This window comes from Cygnus atratus, chromosome 1, assembly GCF_013377495.2.
Source record: "Cygnus atratus isolate AKBS03 ecotype Queensland, Australia chromosome 1, CAtr_DNAZoo_HiC_assembly, whole genome shotgun sequence".
NCBI lineage: Eukaryota > Metazoa > Chordata > Aves > Anseriformes > Anatidae > Cygnus > Cygnus atratus.
In genome coordinates, this window is record NC_066362.1 from 159,312,341 (window position 1) to 159,332,101 (window position 19,761).

The 19,761-nt window shown below is 35.1% G+C and overlaps 1 protein-coding gene across 1 annotated transcript; it reads left to right on the plus strand.

Annotated features, from left to right (window-relative positions):
* Nucleotides 1–6,802: 6,802 nt before the first annotated feature.
* Nucleotides 6,803–13,229, plus strand: SLITRK6 (SLIT and NTRK like family member 6). Its single transcript, XM_035568039.1, has 2 exons — nucleotides 6,803–7,260; nucleotides 10,574–13,229. Exon 2 carries the CDS (start codon nucleotides 10,589–10,591, stop codon nucleotides 13,109–13,111), a length of 2,523 nt encoding a protein of 840 aa, XP_035423932.1. The 5' UTR covers nucleotides 6,803–7,260; nucleotides 10,574–10,588; the 3' UTR covers nucleotides 13,112–13,229.
* Nucleotides 13,230–19,761: the final 6,532 nt, after the last annotated feature.

Here is a 19,761-nt window from a genome sequence, read left to right on the forward strand (position 1 = left end):
GTTAAATAGGACTGGATCCAGTATTGATCCCTGGGGTACTCCGCTCATTACTGGCCTCCAGTTAGAATTTGTACCACAGACAACTACCTTCTCGGTCTGGCTCTTCAGACAGTTTTCAATCCACCCCACTGTCTTCTCTGCACTGTCTTTCCTAAACTATAGAGAAGATAAACACATAAATAATCACAGTTTAGAAAACTGAAAAGCATCTGAGTGGTTGCTGCCATTCATGTGCATGTAGCACATGTAGCATGTACATCTTTATGTATGTGCATGGTAGACTTATAGAAGATGTAAAATATCAACTAAAAACTATGTTTGGTTTTGGGAAGCATATGATCATCATTTACATAAAAAAGCCTCCAAAAATAAAATGATTTTCAGTACTAAAGCTAGATAATTTATTTTCTAGTTAGGACTGAAAATATTCTTTAAGGATACTGTAAACTCAAATATATGGTTCTGTTTGAGAGCCTTTATCTTATTGTTTCAAAATACAGCTACAGCCTGGAAATAGCAGGGGAGAAATACTTTATTCAGTTAGGTTACACTACATATTGTACAGAACTTTTTATTAATTCACTGACCATGTTCATTGTTATTAATTGGTGATTACCATATTGTATTATTTTGATGAGAAAAATCTAACCCTGATACCATGCAGAATACCAAATCCTACTACTGACTCAGTAGCTGTCTTACTGGTATGCTCACACCTGCTCACAGTCTGTGCTTTACTGAAATCCCTATGGCTTTGCACAGATGCCAGTATATGGTCAGTAGTAGTTAGATCTTTAAGTTAGAGTCAGAAAAAAAGTCAGAAACTTCCCTTACTATGAGTTCTAAACAAAGTTTCATCTACAAAATCGCAGGTGAAAAAGAGATTAATTTAACTGGAAAAGTTAAGTGTACCTAAAAGGCTTTATGCATAAGAAAGGTACATAACAAGTAGCATTTAATACATTCGATTTTTGGAAGTAGAAATATGTCTATATTAAAACCTACTTTATCTACCAGTGCTGATATGCTTCTTTTCCTGAGGAAAAGTAAAGGTGTGTAACAATATGACCACAGCAATCAGATGGACTATCTCAATGAAGAAAGTCACTGCTTTACTCTATTTTAATCTCCTTCAGTAGTAAAAAGAACAGCAAGTTCATTCTTCCTGGCCTACTTTCTGTTTTTTCTTCACTGGAAATATTCCCACCCCTGTCCTTATCCCTCACCCTTGAGGAAATTAAATCGAATCTTTCTTTTTTTTTATAATGAAGATTTTTCCCCCTTTCCCCACCTTTTCAGGGGCAAAGTGACTGATTCTGCTGTCCTAATGTCCTAGATAATATAAGCAACCCAGATTCAAGATTTGAGCCACAAAGGACATTTCAAGATAAGATGCTGTATATGAATAAATATGGATATACGTTGTATGTGAATAAAAATTCTTACTGTCACATAAGATTCAAAGATTTAATTTGTCTATATGTCTGACTGAATAAAAAAAAATGCAGTAGTCAACATCTGCCTAAATCAAAATTGAAAAATAACACTGAAGAAAGTTTTATAAGCCGGTTCCTATTTTGGAAATAAAACAGTAATTAGCCTAATGAATTTGATGTTAGAATCAATTTGCCATCAAAATCAAGATATGTTACAGATACAGCTGATCAAAAAACACCTCAAGTACTTGTTTTATGCACCTGAGACATATATTTCTTTTTTTTAAGAAGAAACTTGACATTCCTTTTGCAAGATGTAACTAAGTACTTTTTTTTTTTTTTTTTTTCAATAGAGAGAAATCCCCTGGAAACTTTTAAAATAGTATTCTTTTAATTCAGAAAATTGTACACTTTTTATTCTGATCATTACATTTTCTTCTATCTAATAAATTAACTTCTATAGTGGCTGCATGACCTTCATATTTTTAAAAGTTACATTCTAGAAACAAAGAGATATTTTAGAAAAGAAGCCAAAATGAAATCACTGGCAGATGTAGGTTTGTGTGTTCTTCCCACTTAGACAGAAAAGCTTTTTAATATTGCTGAAGTGAGGGCTAAATCTGATAGATTTAATTCTTTTAATGAGCTCTATTTACTCCATGATAATAATGTGAATAGAAACAAAGAGTATGGCTACATGGCAGAATGAAAAGTTGAGAAAACATATTAAAATAAATAGCTACTCTATTAATTAATAGCATCTGAGAATTTAGATGCAGGGATTAACTGAACAATTCTGGCCAACTTGCTACTAAAAAAAAAGAATAAAATAAATAAATAAGGAATAAATAAATAAATAGATAATCCAAGTATTTCAGGATGGACAAAAGAGCATAGATTTGTCACTCCTTTCCTTATTGGTATCTGTATCAGATATATTCACTCTTCTTTATAGCTTGTGTGTGTTTCCCATTAAAGCCCAATTTTCTTGCAGTCTTTTCTATAATGGAACTGCATCAGGGAAGAGCGAAGTTACCTACAGATTTTCATAAAGTAGAGAAAAGCTAAGGTAAGGAGAAATTGTTTCCAGTTCTCCCACTTCCTGAAAAGTCTTACTAGTCAGCTATTGTGCAAAAGAAGAACACAGCCACTTGGAACTTAGATACAGGTACTTTTTTGTACCTCTGTGTTGTAGGTTAACCCTGGTAAGCAACTCAGCTCACCCCTCTTCTCCCCGCAGTGGTATGGGGAAAAGAATAGAAAGAGCAAAAGCAAGAAAATTCATTGGTCAAGACACAGATAGTTCAATAAGTAAAGCAAAGAGGAAGAAAAAAAATCTCTAAAATGTGATGCCAATGCAATCAATCACCACCTTGCATAAGCAGACCAATGTCCAGCCACTGTCTGAGCAGTGTCTGCCTTCCCAAAAATGGTCCTGTTGTAGTTTAACCTGGCAAGCAGCTATGTACCAAAGAACTGGTCACTCACTGTCCCCAGGTGGGATGGAGGAGAAAATTGGAAAGGTAAAAGTGCAAGAACTAAAGGGCTGAGATAAAGACAGTTCAATAGGTAAACCAAAAGATGTGTGCAACAGCAAGGCAAAGCAAGGAATTAATTTGTTATTTCCCAATGGAGGTAGGTGTTCAACCACTTCCAGGAAAGCAGGATCCATTCATGACCTGTAACAGTTTCTTGGAAAGACAAATGCCATCATTCTGAAAGTCCCTCTCCCCCTTCCTTCTTCTTTACCCCAGTTTTTGTTGCTGAGCATGATGTCATACGGTATGAATTATTTCTATGGTCACTTTGGGTCAGCTGTCCTGGCTGTGTCCCCTCCAAATCTCCCACATGCCCCCAGCTTATCTGCTGGGAGAGCAGAGCTGAAAAAATAGAAAGCCTTTATACTGTGTAAATATGGTTCAGCAATAACCAAATCACTGATGTGATTTATCAACACTATTTTAGTCACTAATCCAAAATGCAATACAATACAGACTGTTATGAAGTAAATCAAATCCATCCCAGACAGAGCCAATACATTTTGTTAGCTACCAACCTTGGAAAATTATTTAGGATAAGATTTGTCTTAGGGACTGCAATTGCCTAAAAATTACTTGTTGTCTAAGCTAAGCTCTAGATTTCCCACTGAATGACAGAAAGCAATAGGGACTTCCAGAGTGATACATTCAACATTTTAAGATGCCAGTCTTATTTATAGTTTTATAGATAAGATGAATAATCACTGATTTGTGCATGAATTAAATAAAGGACAATAGGACAATAAACTTAGACTGAAGTAATGAAATTTTAGATTGAAAATTAAGTGACATCAGTACTGTACTGAGAATTCTGACTGGTGAGAGGTGTTTCCCTCTGTCAAGATCTACAACTGAACACTACTTATGACTGTAGAGATCAAAAAAATTCTTTGACCTGTGCATACACGAGTTTCAGTCCCTATATTGCATAATCAAAGTTAGAGTTCAGAGCAGAAGTTATTACCTCTGTAAAGGATATGCATTTTCAGGAAGAAAAAAAATCAACTTCAAAACAGAGCTTAAATATGAATTGATTAATGCATTAGACTTGTGTTGGACCTACGAATTTTACTGAATATATACATATGATCCTCAATTGAATTCTATGGCTAGTTGCAATCTGGTGATGTTCCAAACTTGATTGTTTACTGCAGTATTTATTTACATGTTTGTTTGTTTGTTTGTTTTTTTACAAGTTGTCTGGTACAGTATATGGTGGCTGGATTTCTGTGCAAAAGTAGTATCAGGTAATGTACAATTAGTTTATGCACAGACATGCGTTATCATGAATAAGCTTTGGCATAGTCAGCACACAGACACTAATTTGTGTCTAATAGGATACTAATGTCAAATATCAATGCATTATTCATAGCCAAAAGAAAAACAAACTGTTTTACACAATAGTTTCAATATTTCTTGTTTTCTTATTGAGACTTACAGAAACAGATTAAAGAGAGCAATTTTTTACCACTGGAAAAAAATAAATGTATAAACATAAGTAAATTGTCATACCCTTCGTTTTGCTTGTTGATTACTGCATGTTCAGTGATTATTTTTTCTTTGTTTTCCTTTGCCTGTAAAGGGCTTGTAACATATTACTATATATGCACTTTTGTAACTTTATGAACCACTGACAGATGAATTTCAAGTTAGCACTTCATCTGGAACTGTTAGTATCTTAGACTGTAATTTGAAAAAGGACATCACAGTACATCACAAACTTGTACAGCATGTGTGTTCATGCTCCACCATCTATCTTAGGAACAGAACACCAAAAAGATTTTCTTCTAATATGATGTGGTACAGAGAACAAAAAAGTTATGTTACTTATTTTGAAAACTTTACACAATTTGGTTACCTATGGAAAAGTAAAGAGAATGTATGTAGCATAGATAAACTTAAAAGGTTTTAATTTAATCTTTTTATTCAAATGTAGGTTAACAGATATTGAATGGATGTCCAGAGTAACTAGAAAATGAGTAAATGCACAAAGAAGACAAAAGAAATTCCTCTTGACTTCACACTGTGTTTTTCTCTTCTACTTGACAAACAGGTGCTTTGCACCACTTGGCTGTTAACAGTTTCACTGGCTATGTGGTAGTAGAAAGGATGACTTCATTCTAAAACTCAAGAAATTTACTGTAAGGTCAATAGACAATAATGCTTCTGGGCTTGCAAAAGTTGCTATAAAAGGGAGCATAGGTAGAATATTAAAGAGGTTTTCAGGCTGTTAGCATGTTATATAAAGACAAATCAGATCACTTACCAGATGTCTGGTGGAAATACAATACAGCAGAGAGGAAACAGTCTAGGACACTCCTGTGTAAGACAACTTCCTGACACATCTGGTGAGTGAGCCAGCTAGGGAAGGAGCCCTGCTGGACCTTTCGCTTACAAACAGAGAAGGACTTGTGGATGATGTGAAGATTGGAGGCTATCTTGGGCATAGCAATCACAAAATAATAGAGTTTTTAACTCTTGGAAAAGTAAGGAAGGGAGTTAGCAGGCCTGCCACCTTGGACTTATGGAGGGCAGACTGTTTTTTTAGGTGCCTGTTTGGCAGAGACCCTTGGGAGGTAGTTCTGAAGGACAAAGAACTCCAGGAGGCCTGGACACTCTTCCGGAAGGAAATTTTAAAAGCACAGGATCAGGCCATTCTCACGTGCCAAAAGATGAGCCAGCAGGGAAGATGATTGGCCTGGCTGAATAGAGATCTGTTTCTAGTGTTCAGGGAAAAAAAAAAAAAAAGAGAGAGAGAGAGAGTTTATGACCTTTGCAAGAATGAGCAGGTCACTCAGGAAGACTACAAAGATGTCACGAGGCTATGCACAAAGAAAATTAGAAGGGTCAAAGCCCAACTGGAGCTTAATCTGGCTACTGCCATTAAAGACAATAAAAAATGAGTTTATTATTATTTTGTTACATTAGTAACAAAAGGAGGACTAACAGGAGGACTAACAGGACAAAAGGAGGACTAACATTTTGCCATAGTCCTACTGTATCTAAAGATATTAATACCTTACACATAATACATGCCTTTAAGAATGCACCTCCACACACACACACACCCCTCTCCCCCTGACTAATTTTTATCAAAGAAATGTTTTGGGCAAATAGAATAGAATCTCACATGGATGGATACCAACACACTGTACTAACATCTGTAAAACAGACAATTAGAATCAAACCAGTTCTCTTCCTACAGAACACAAGCGGTAGTTTTAAAAAGGACTGACTGCAATCACTGTGCAAACATTAGCACTAATATTCTATAATTTATTTTTTTCAGAAATAAAGCATGTAAAACTGTAAATCCTCATCCCTATCCCAGTCAAGCTGGGTTGACTAGACTAAGCTGTACCGTCTCATTCATATTTTTGAATAACCTTTCATTGTATTGTGATAGACATATTTTCCAGAGGACAAAGTTTTCCTTGTTGTGTGTTTTGTGAAGTGTATTAAATCTGTATTTTTTTTTTCCATTTTTAAAGCAAGCATTTGCAGATACGAAATAAGTGCAAGATCTGTCTAAGAGAACACAAGGCAAGAGCTGCAGCAGACATTTACTGTTTAGAAAAATCATCCATTAATAGCAATCCACAAGATATTTAGCTGAATTTTACTTTCCGAGGTTGTTAGATAGGGGAAAAAAAAGGAGGTGAGGCGAGTTTCTGGAGAAGGAGGAGCTGATCTGTCTCAAGGTGGAGCTGTATCTTGTGTTAAATGGCACTGGCAGATTAAAGCTCTCTGATGGGGAAGGGCTTAAAGGCTGAGTCAAAAGCCAAGAAGTCTCGTTATTTACGCCTACCTCCCAGCCCCTGGCAATCTGACTAATAACAAACTGAGCTAACAAGAAAGACTAGAAAGAGCAGAGAGAACTCAGAAGCAGTCTGGATCTAAAAATCAGACAAACCAAGTGATCAAGTAAAGCCCTGCTGAACATCTTGTTTGTTTACTTCATCCAAATGCTTGCAAACAGTTAACTATATGCAGAAAAGTCAGCATAGCTGTGAAGTATGCTGTGAATTTTAATTGAGAAAAAAGGACAACTGATTACAGGATGGTCTAATGTGCACTCTGTCTGGAAGATTTTTTCAATTGGAAGCTTTGTACTTTGTCTTCTGAACAAGGATTTCGACTTTATGGAGCTGTAACGTTACCAGAGCTTGCAGCAAAGAAACTCAGACCAAAGTGTGCATTTTTCACAAAGAAAAATTACATTGCATTCAAACAGCTGCTCCAACTGTGCATTACTGGGTGTTTTGGGCAGTTTTACGGCTGTGCAGGTAAGAAAAAATCTAGTTAGTTAATTAGTTTAGAGTATAAGAAACGAATTTCTTACCAATTGAATTTATTTTTCTGCATGATTTAGTGTAACTTTTATGCTAAACAATGGCTGTTTACCCTGTATTGCAAACGGTCTTCCAGCTGCATTTATTCAATCTGTTAACAGTGTATCTGGATAGTTGAATGTGTATATTAAGGAAACACTGATCTGAAATCAGCTGAAGGTGGGAGGAATGTGTGTTTCTTTTTATTTTCTGAAGTGCAAGAATGGTCTTAAATACTTCATCTGACTGTGATTCTGTTCAGAATTTAATAAACATTCCTGAAGGCTTTTAGAAATCACCAGTTCCAGGCTGGAGGCTTTGAAATTCCTCAACTTGCATTTTTTATGTAGATGAATTAAAACAAGCAAATAAACAAAAGTTCAAGAAAGGAAAAAAAAAAAAAAAGCTGTTATTATTATTTGACAAACATTTGACTACTCCTGAAAGTATTCAACTTTCCCTTGTAGAAAGGACTGTGACATTTTTAATCTTTTAGAAAGCATATTGAAAAAGCTCAATTACATTATGCAGTTAGTAATGACTTTCATGAAAGTAGATAAAAACAACAAACCTAAGTTACCACGTAGAGTTTGCTGAAAAATCTCACCACATGAAACAGAAAAAGGTCAGCCTTATTAAGTTTATAAATTAAAATTTATTTTATTGTGAATTCATTCAGTAAATATTGATTGAATGTTACTTGAAAGCAGTTTTTATTTTACAGTTGTAGCCCACTGAGAGTTTCATTACATATTTCTGAGTGTTCAGACCAAAACAAAAATTTTAAAGGGGAAAAAAAAATCTTATTAATTTTTAGTATGTGTCTATTTATAAGCGTGTGAGAATTCTAGCAGTGTTGCCCACAGAAATATGATGATGATTAAAACGGGAATGTTTTCCAATTGGTTACAAATGTTGTTACTTTCATCTTTGAGAGGAGGGCTTTCATTTTTATAAACAAATTTTTCAATATGTATTAGAATGCAACATGCTTTTCAGATTACTTTTTTTTTTTTTTAATTTACATTTCCTCAGGGACTTTGTAAATACAGTTTGAATTCAATGCAGCTTGGAACTAGAATTCCTACAGGGGAAAAAAAAAGTGTGCAAGCAAGTCCAAATAGTCATACAATAGGCTTGAGGATGGCATCTGTGTCAGAAGCCTACATTTTTTTTATTGTGGTTCAGAGGAAAAGATATTGATGCATGTAAAGCATGAATAAATATGTAGCATACTGTGATCCTAGCATTATCCTGCATACTCAAAGTAAAGTTTTGGCATGTTGTAGCCTGTCCCCAGTACTTCTTGGGGTGGGAGGTGGGGGGAAGAACTTAAAAGAGATTATACATATTAAACATAGGCAGCTGGAGTTCAAGGACTATTGTACGAGACATATATTTGTTTTACTGAAACAGAGATAAAACACCATATATTTAAGGGCCTTTTCTTACACTATGAATTGCAATCACTGCTTTTAAACTCATACATCTGCTCCCAGTTATCAGAAATTTCTAATGGAGGAAAAACACAGTTCACTCTGCAGTCGTTTGCTGTTGTGTTTTTTTTGTGTGTGTGTGTGTGTTTGTTTTTTATATGCGTGTGGTTTGTATGTGTGTAATGCTCATAACAGAGCACTGAAGTCCTTGCATACATAAACCTCTATATCTCACTGTAAGAGAAACCTTGAAGTGTTGCTAGTAACAAAGGTATTTGATTATTAAAACTGTATTGCTGAGAAATGACAAAACATTTAGCCACACTATAAGAATATTCATACATGTAATTGAATAACTAGTCTTTCAGATATTAAGACTTCAAATGGTTAATTCTGTAATGATGGTTAATTCTGTAGTGACATTTCGTATTCCATGTTTTAATAGCTTACTTTGAAACATCATGTGACCTTTATTAGCTGGATTTTTTAAGAAACCAGCTTAGTTCAGTCCTAGAATGAATAGAGCACCCCAAAATTATTGTGCTGTAAATCTTCCAGTCCACTGTAAGATATATATATTTTTTTCTTTTAGGAAATGTGGAAATATTTATTTTAATTAAAGATTATAAACAGAGATTTTGCTCCATCTCATATATCAAGAAATATCTTTGTTCCTGCTAATCAGACAGAATTTTCAAGTGAAGTGTAGCATAATCTAATTTCAAACAATAACAAACGTTTGATTTCAACGTGTAAATTTTGCTCGACTTCATAGTTGTACTGTAATGATGCATTTCTCAGGTATTGCAAAGTTTGAGATCAGTTTGACAGCTGACAATTTAAGTTACATAATGTATTGGTGATACTGGTGATGACGTAAGTAGAAAGGCAAAGTTAATTCTGTGTACATTTCAAAATATTTGTGTTAATAATTCTAATAATTGGAAGGAGCTTAATAAATAGTCTCAAACTGTTTGCTCCTTGCCTACTTGTTTCTTCTGAAATGTACTGCATTGTAAACTTTCTCTTCTTTTTTCTTTGTGGACACAATTATTTTGTGTGCACACTGTACACTACTAAAAAGGCTTAAAATGTGTTGTGTTCCTGCCTTCACTAAGTATACATGAACTAAACAATGCACATTAAAATTTAATTACAGGAAAAGCAATATTTTATCTACTTACTTTTCAGTCTGGGGATACAAGGATTGCAGAGGAAGTACCTTTTAATTTACATACATAATGCAGAACCAAAGGAGAGATTCCCTGTATCCTGCCTGAATGGGCTTTTGCTTACAACACATTGTTGAATAAAACCAAATCTTTTATCTTCTCTTTAACAGCTGGACAACATTAAGTGGAGCTTAGCAAGATACCGCTAAAATCTGCAATGCTATATGATGACACAAAGAAACAATCCAAAATATATTAGCCTTGATATAAGTTGCTTGGGCAGTAACTTACTATTTCTGTCTACTGTCAAAACATATGGCATATAAATGGTTTATGTATGATATATAAATAAATACAATGCATTCCTGATTATCTCCTACTTAGGTGTATCACCATGAAAGTACTGAAGCACTCTTTCTTATGACAGGGTCTATTGATTCAGTATGTTAAACTAAATATATTTCTCTCTGCTTAGAAAATCATTCAAATGCTTTGCAGGATATAACAATGTTAGAAAAGGTGAGGCAGGTCAGCGGCAAGCACCCCTCAACCCCCCACCCCCTGAAAGAAAGAAAGAAACACAAAACCACAAATTGTGAAATCATGACTCTTGCTTTTTTTTCTCCCACCCCCCCCCTTTTTTTTTTTTTTTTTGTATAGAATCTGCTGGGCAAGATGAAGCTCTGGATTCTTATGGTATATTCAGTTCTGGTTGCATCTGACCCTTTCCAGTCAGAGAATTCTTTTTCTTCAGTCAGAGGATCTTGTCAGAGTTTGTGTTCCTGTGAAGAAAAGGATGATACCATGATTATAAACTGTGAAGAAAGAGGCATCAAGATGGTATCAGAAATAAATGTCCCACCATCACGGCCTTTCCATCTTAATCTGTTAAACAATGGCCTGACTACGTTACATGTGAATGATTTTGCTGGCCTTGTTAATGCTATCTCTCTACATCTTGGATTTAATAACATTGCAGATATCGAGCCTGGGGCTTTCAGTGGTCTCAGCCTTCTTAAGCAACTTCATATCAATCACAATTCTTTAGAAATACTTAAAGAAGATACATTTAATGGATTGGAAAATTTGGAGTTTCTTCAAGCAGACAACAATTTCATCACAGTGATTGAAGCAAGTGCCTTTAGCAAGCTCAACAGGCTTAAAGTGCTTATTTTGAATGATAACGCCATTGAGAATCTTCCTCCGAACATATTTCGTTTTGTGCCATTGACCCATTTAGATCTTCGTGGAAACCAATTACAGACACTGCCATATGTTGGCTTTTTAGAACACATTGGTAGAATACTAGACCTTCAGTTGGAAGACAATAAATGGGTCTGTAACTGTGATTTGCTTCAGCTGAAGATATGGCTCGAAAACATGCCTCCTCAGTCTATAATAGGTGATGTTGTTTGCAATAACCCTCCAGTTATCAAAGGCAGCATCTTAAGCCGAGTGAAAAAAGAATCACTTTGTCCTACTCATCCTGTCAATGAACTTGAAGATCCTTCAGGGTCACTACCCTTGGTTGTAACCACCTCTATTGGTGATAGTCACCTATCAACTAAGGTCATTCCTATCCTGAAAGCTCCTACTAAAGAACCAGGTTTAGTGCTTCATACTTCAAAGCCAACTACTCAATTTCCAGGAATTTCTTGTCCCATTCCCTGTCACTGCACCAGCCATATGCTCTCAGGAGTTCTCATGCACTGCCAAGAGAGAAATATTGAAAGCTTGTCTGATTTAGGACCTCCTCCTACAAATCCTAAAAAGCTTATTCTAGCTGGAAACATTATTCAGACATTGCTGAAGTCAGATCTTGTGGACTATGCTAGCCTGGAAATGCTTCATCTGGGGAACAATCGTATTGAAATCCTCGAGGAAGGATCTTTTATGAATATGACTAGACTGCAGAAATTATATCTCAATGGCAATCATCTTACAAAGCTAAGTCAGAATCTCTTTCTTGGCCTTCAGCACCTTGAATACTTGTACCTTGAATATAATGCCATCAAAGAAGTTTTGCCGGGGACATTTAATGTGATGCCAAAACTTAAGGTCCTGTACTTAAATAACAACCTTCTGCAGACTTTACCACCCCATATCTTTTCAGGGGTTCCACTTACCAGATTAAACCTAAAAACAAACCAGTTTGCTCATCTGCCTGTGAGCAATGTCTTGGATGAACTGGATATGCTGGTACAAATTGAACTTGAAGACAACCCCTGGGATTGTACCTGTGATTCAGTTGGGCTACAAAAATGGATACAAAAGCTGAGTAAGAACACAATGATGGGTGATATTTTTTGTAAATCTCCAGGACACCTAGAAAAAAAAGAACTGAAATCCCTAAACAGTGAAGTCTTGTGTCCAGGTTTATTAAACAGCCCTGCCCTACCATCTCATGCCAGTTTTGTAGTTGTGACAACTTCTACTACTACTACCAACACTGCAGACACAATCCTGCGGTCCCTTACAGACGCTGTCCCACTTTCTGTTCTAATACTAGGACTGCTAATTGTGCTTATAACTATCGTATTTTGTGCAGCAGGCGTAGTTGTTCTTGTTCTGCATCGGCGGCGAAGATGTAAAAAGAAGCAAGCAAATGAACAAATGAGGGATAGTAGCCCAGTTCACCTCCAGTACAGCATGTATGGGCATAAGAAAACACACCACACAACAGAGCGCCCAGCTGCAGCTCTCTATGAGCAGCGTATGGTTACTCCCATGGTTCAGGTCTATCACAGTCCATCCTTTAGCCCCAAACACACTGAGCAACAAGAGGAAGGAAGTGAGAAAGAAGTTAAAGATTCCAAACATCTCCGCAGAAGCCTCCTGGAAAGAGAGAATAGTTCACCTCTTACTGGTTCAAATGTCAAATATAAAGCTACAGATCAATCTGCTGAATTTCTGTCTTTTCAAGATGCCAGCTGCTTGTATAGAAACATTCTTGAAAAAGAGAGAGAACTGCAGCAACTAGGGATCACAGAGTACCTACGAAAAAATATTGTCCAGCTCCAGCCTGAAATGGAAGTTCATTATCCTGGAACACACGAGGAATTGAAGTTAATGGAGACACTAATGTACTCCAGACCAAGAAAAGTTTTTCTAGAACAAACTAAAAACGAGTATTTTGAACTCAAAGCTAATTTACATGCTGAGCCTGACTACCTGGAAGTCTTGGAGCAGCAAACATGAAATAACACATTGGGCTGGGCCAAATTTCTCTAATTCTGTTTTAAGTTAGAACCATTGTAAATAAAAGTGCCTTATAATAAGTCATCAGTCAGAACTTAAGCACAGCAGTAATCCTAGCAAAAAAAAAACAAAACAAAACAAAAAAAAACAACAAAAACAACTCAGGGATCACTGTGGGAAGCCATGGGGTTGTGTGCAGATAATGTCTCATCCCCAGTTAAACATGAACTGTATGATTGAACTGTGGGAGGAAGACTGCTTATTGCAATATTCCTCAACGTGTTTTAAAGGTGTGTATGGCACTCTCCTTTCTGTACCTAACCTATGGAAAAATATTTGTTTCTTGTACTCTTTCTGTCAAATTAATTACACTCCTTAAAACAAACAAAAACACCTGTGTTTGTAGTTACAAGGTTAAAGTGTATTGGTTAGGTGTTAGCATATGCACTGCATATATGACCATTGTCTACAACAACACCTAACATACCCTTGTAATAACTATGAAAGGATTTGAAAAGTTGTCATACTAAATGTCAGTTAAAAACAAAAGGAAAGATTTTTGTGTATGCACCCATACATCCAGAGCCTTCAAAAACTTAATATTTTACATGGAACTTCATCAAATATGTTCTTTATCACTTGAGGAAGGAAAAATATCTAAGTTTACGCAACATCTTACAACAAGAAGAAAAAAAGCAAGCCTTTGCATACTTTTCCCTATCTGATAGCTTTACTTAAGTTTGGACAATCTTTTCTTAAGCTGCTGCTATAAAATAGCGTGCATCACTGGTGTTTCAACTCACAACCATGGGCAATTTGAAAAGCTACTGAGAATCGGCTGTAAATATATTGCTGTGTTTAATAAGTTTGATTTTTATGTCTATCAATATATATAAATAACTTCTGTACTGGCTTTAAATATACCTGGAGGAAATAAGTTTGCTGTGGCTAGGAGCTTCCAGGTGCCAAAGCAGGTCCTGACTGACACTACCCAAAAGCAACTCCACCCCCCCCAAATAACTGCAACAACACACATGTATGAGGAACAGTAATAGTATTTAGATGTTGTTTGTATTAAAAATATGTTATATTTTGCAGAATCTAGAAGAACATAGTGTTGTGGGAAAACAGGATAAAAAAAAGTAGAACACTGCAGATTTATTTTTGCAATAAATTCTAGCTAGATTTATATTTACTATTTATTCTGTATAATTTTGTATTTTATTTTTTTTTCAATTCACAAGAAAACAAAAATCTTATTCCTGGCTGCCTTTCAAGCAAATCAAGGAACTGGTCTCTTTCAATGAAAATGAAACTAAGAGTTTTTTAAATGTCTTTTTCTTAGAGGTCACTTTTTAAAGAATAAGGTCACAACTTCATGCACAAGTTTAGAACTGTTCAGGAATTTTCAGAAGACAAGGCTTCTTACTCTTGCCATGTGGTCAGGAGCATCTTGTCTGGAGTGCAGTAGGGCCATTCAATTTCTGTGCATAGTTGACACAGTGCCAGAACACAAATTATGACCTGCATTTATCTTCTTCTAAACAAATCTGTGGTAAATTGTCTATGCATGAATAACTTCTTTTTTTTTTCCTAATTTCTATTTGTAGAGCTAAGAATCATTTGAATTTCTACATATGTATGCCAAACTTAGCACTGAAGTTTTGATAAACTAAAAGAGATATGTTCTTTAGTTCATCTTACTGCTGATGTCTTACCTATTTGTATACATATATGTGAGTTCTTTATTTTCTTTGCACATGGGTACATAGGTTTCTGACAGAATTTTTTTCCTATGTTGTATACAAAAGTCAAATTATCAGTTCTTTCAAATTTGCATAGAGATAATTACCTTGATGGTGCTATCCTAATTTTTGTAACCCAAGGATCTGACCACTTGTTTCTGTTAACAATTCAACTTCCTTATTAATATTTTTAAAAAGTCATCACTTTGCTATGGAAGTCAACCCTCTTAGCTTCCAAGAATCAAAATGTTAGTTATAAGAAAATAAGTATTCTTTCCTCTTTCTACAGCTGAGAATAATTTAGTTTAGAAAACCTCTGTATTGAGGAAGCGTAAATCTGGTTGCAATATATTTTTTCCTTGCTATCTTTATTCTAGACAAGTAAAGGTAATGCTAAGTATTACTTGTGGAGGTAAGGGTCAGACAAAGGGGAAAATGCAACTACTTTAATTTTACATTAACTTAAGTATTTAGTGTTATTTTAGCTGTCCTTGCACATCTGAGACGTGTGGCATGTCTCTTCATGGACATGTCAGAGAACCTATGGAAACCCCTGCTTTCATCTAGAGGGGCAACTGAAGCCCAGGTGAGATGGCTTAGAGCACTAAAATGACTCTAATTGTCTACATCTAAAAAAAACTAAATTAAATTCTGAAAATAATCTATTAAGAAACAATGAAAAATTGAATTCAGTCAATAGAACTGACAATAGAAAGCTTTGAATTTTAAACAGACCCACAAATATCCTTGTGTGAATTCTCAGAGATCTTAAATTAATGTGGAGAAAAAACAACAACATATATGGTATATAATAACAGATTTTAGCATTTCCGTGTCTTTCATTTCAGTAGTCATTTCCACTAGTAAAAAATGGGTGTAAAAATAATTCTCTGAAATTGGCAAGATGCAGGGAAATGATGAATCAGGCCCTCAGGCTTTGATTTAAGAGAAATAGTTTTAGACTAAAGACAATTGCCACATGCACAGATGTCACTTTGCTTAGCTGCTAACAGTTACTTGGCAGAATGTTGAGGACAACTGTGTGGCAAAACATTTTTCTGCATTGCAGTCTCGAGGAATCAAAAAAAAAAAAGCTAAATTCATGTCAAAGCAACTCAGTTACACAGCTGTATCAGAGCATCACTCAGCAGAAGTAAATAGAGATTTAGCTTTTAGCTTTCCATCAGCAGGGTGATTCACACCATTCATTATATTAGGGTGACTGTACTCTGTGGTAGTCTGTAACGCTGCAAGTGGTTTTGCAGTCAGTAGAATGCGGCATGTCATCCATTTTCCTATCATCTGTCCCTGCTGGACTGCCATGTAGTAAATGTTTGTATGACAAGGTGAGAGCAGGTCTGTCTATAGACTTCCTTCATAATAACATTGTCAGACAGTGACAGTGACAGAATGAGGAGATTTTTTTTTTTCAGGAGGAAAATTTATATTACCATAACAAAAAGGGATAAGAATTTGGCCTTATATGATTATTCTTCAGATGAAGAATATCAATATCAGCTGATAAAATCATAACATAAGGAAGGTATTGTACAACAGAAGAAGGATGAAATATGTGTTCCCAAAAGTTCCTTGGGAACTTATTTTCATTATATTAATTAGCAATGTGTCCCTAACATTGTTACTGATGTTTCTTGAAAGTTGGGAGTGGTATTCAGATTTTGTTGTTGTTGTTGCTAAAGCAATGTTCTTGTATTTATTCACTTATTTATTTTCCAATCACAGACACAGTAAAGTGATTTTACACATTTCACTTATCTAGAATAATGGAGGCTGGAAGGCAAAGCAATGCTTGACAGTCTGCAATGAAGTGGATCCATTTTTCTCCTGTCAGCACAACAGTTTAATTGAGTGGAGGAACAGTGTACAGGAAACAGGTGTACTTGGCAGCTATGTTATTGTTGTTAGTGTACCTCAAAGTAACCAACATTAACATTTTTCCCCTCACATTTGAGTGAATAAAATATATTAAATAACAATATAGACCTGTTCTCTAAAAAAAAAATAAAAAATACTAAATACATCTATTGCACTAATTTATTTTAACCTGCTTTTATATTTTCAACTTCATAAATGTCAAACATATTCCCGTTTCTTCCTGCTACAGGTATTTTTCACACAGGCTTTTAGTATTTATTTAGTAATATATTCATATTACCTGCAGTGATGTCTCTTCAAGCTTATGAACAGAAAAAAGGAACAGCTCCCCCCCCCAAAAAAAACACTTTCCAACAAAAACTGTGAATTTGCACATAAATTATTTGTCTATTCTGAAATGGTTCAGTAATTTCATACGCTCTTCTCCATCAGAATGACAGATCAACCTTTCTATAACCAAGTTGTAAATTGAAAATGAGTTCATACTTTTTCTCTGTGATGTGTTAAAGCTACAAGTTTTGAACTCGAGCCTTTTTCACCTTCAGCAACTGATTTTCTAATTGGAATTAGAGGATCAGGTTCTGGCCCCTCTCTTCGTGATAAAGAAGTCCTCAATACAACAGCAAATAGCAGCTCTTCATAATGTGACATCTACCTACATAGAGGTTGCTAACTGCATAGTATGCTAAGCTGAAAAGATAAGTTTGACTTGGAGGGGAAAACACTTTATCAAGATCCATTTCTGTTGTGTGAATAAAACATGGGTATTTAATGCAATGAAAACATCATTTCATAGGGCATAGTGGTAAGGGAAAAAAAAAAAAAAGAGACTGAGTCTCAAAGTCACCATCAGAAGGAATTCTGTATTATTATTTTGAGGATGCAATTTTCTAGAGCAATATACTTCATCAGCCACACCAAGACAATCTGCACATTTCAGGTAAACGCCCTGAAATTATTACAAGGCTAAAAACAATCAAGCACTTGTCTTAATTAAAAAGATCATCTGAGAAACTAGCTGAAGACGTTGTCTATTTCTCTTCTCTTGTACTGCCCAAATATAAATACCTTCATTTCCATTAATGAATTTCCACCATGGACAAATCCTGCTCTGCCACAGACAACACCCTAGCGCTAAACTGAAACCTACTCCATGGGGAAGTTTCATGTGTGTGAATTGCTTTCGGTTTTCAGTTCCTCTGCCACTTGATGTTTGGTTTACCTTACTGGATTTGGGACAGGGAAATGGATCTATTACTGAGCTTACTATAATTCAAAAGATTTGTCCCTTTTTGATTTTCTGAAGTTTACGATATTCTTGATCTTGTTCCAGGAGATGTTATCAAATACATTGTTTTCTGTTTTGTTTTGTTTTGTTTTTAACTTGAAATAGAAATGAGCTGTAGATGGAATCAATATGGTGAACTTAACTGCCATACTGAAAAGATATAGCACGGCATTTTCTTTCCTGCACATCTCCTAACAGTCTTTTGGCTTCTTGACACAACAGAACAAATTCTTAAGAGCCACAGTCTAATGGAAAGCAGTTAACATCGAGAAGAAAGTAAAACACCAGATGCTGTTCAGTTCTATGAAAGCAAGATGTGATTAATTTTTTTTTTTAAATCAGTTTCAACAAGATGGAGTGCATATGTTCCTCCTATTTCTACTACAAGGACTACTTCTACAGTTACTTTTAGTTCATGTTATGGAATGATAGCAGAGAAAAGAAGAAACAACTTAGTTTCATATATTAAGGAGAAGGTTATGCATTGTAACTTCAGCTATTTACCTTTGCAAATCAATTCGTCTAGATTATTTCATTTTGATACAAATTATTTTAGGAAATAAGTATTTTAAAAATCTTCCAGTTGTAATTTATTACCTACTAAACTCCAGAGAAGTATATATATTCAAATATAAAGAAATCTGGACCCCTTTATACATCCAGAAATCTGTCCTAAGAAATATTAGCATAAAATTGCTTTTTAAAATAAACTATAACTTTTATTTTGTTACCTTATAAAACTATTATTTTTAGTTTTAAATTAAGAGCCATCCCAGTATTTTTGCATTTTTTAATTGAAAACCAATATTACACTTTCATAATTATACATATTTGGGTTAAATACATATTAAATATTTCCATACTAAGACATATTAAAAAACAATACTGTCAAATATAATCTGACACTCACCTCTTCTTTCTCTTTGCAGAAACAATGCAGTTTGCTGTGCAAAAAAAAATAAAAAATGCACATTTCATGGACAGGAACAAACAATTATTTTGTGTCTTTGTGATTTATTTTGTGAGTGAAATATTTTGGATTCCCATCCTTGTGGTGAAGTATGTTCATAGAGTTCATAGGAGACTGGAAGTATCTAAGAGGTTCAGACTAAAACAATTAAAGGCATGACACTGTTAACACAAAGGAGTGGCTTAACTAATAGTCTATGTAATCATGTTCTTTTGTAAAAAGGTAGTTGCAGCAACACTTTTCAAAAGATCTGGTGTGTCAAATTTCCTTTGAATATATCTGCTAAATTGGACCTCAACGGTCCTCTTACATCTTTATAAAACTTGGTAAGATGTGAGATTCAGTGCTGGGCTAGTTCATGGGCATCCAGACACTCTGTAGGCTTGGATATTTGGAGGCACGCAAAAAACCTCTAAGGTGATGTGTTGAAGTGGAAGAGATTCTGAGAAACAGTTAAAGATTTAGCTGGCTCTTTTCATCTTGCCCAAGATGTTCAATATTCCATAGTATTATATCATGTGACTTAAGGATGAACGTAAAATGCTAATAGATCAGAAATGTAACATTTAGATGTCACTGTTCACAAAGGGTAAATGATTACATGAGATGTCATGGAATGAAAGTGAAGGTAGGGAGACTTTAACAGCCTCATGTGTTATGTAAGTGTCTTTAAGTACACTCAAAAATAACACTCAGTATAACCTCAGAAAAGTTGGTAAGGGAGAGGAGATTTTTGTCTATCGACCGCTCA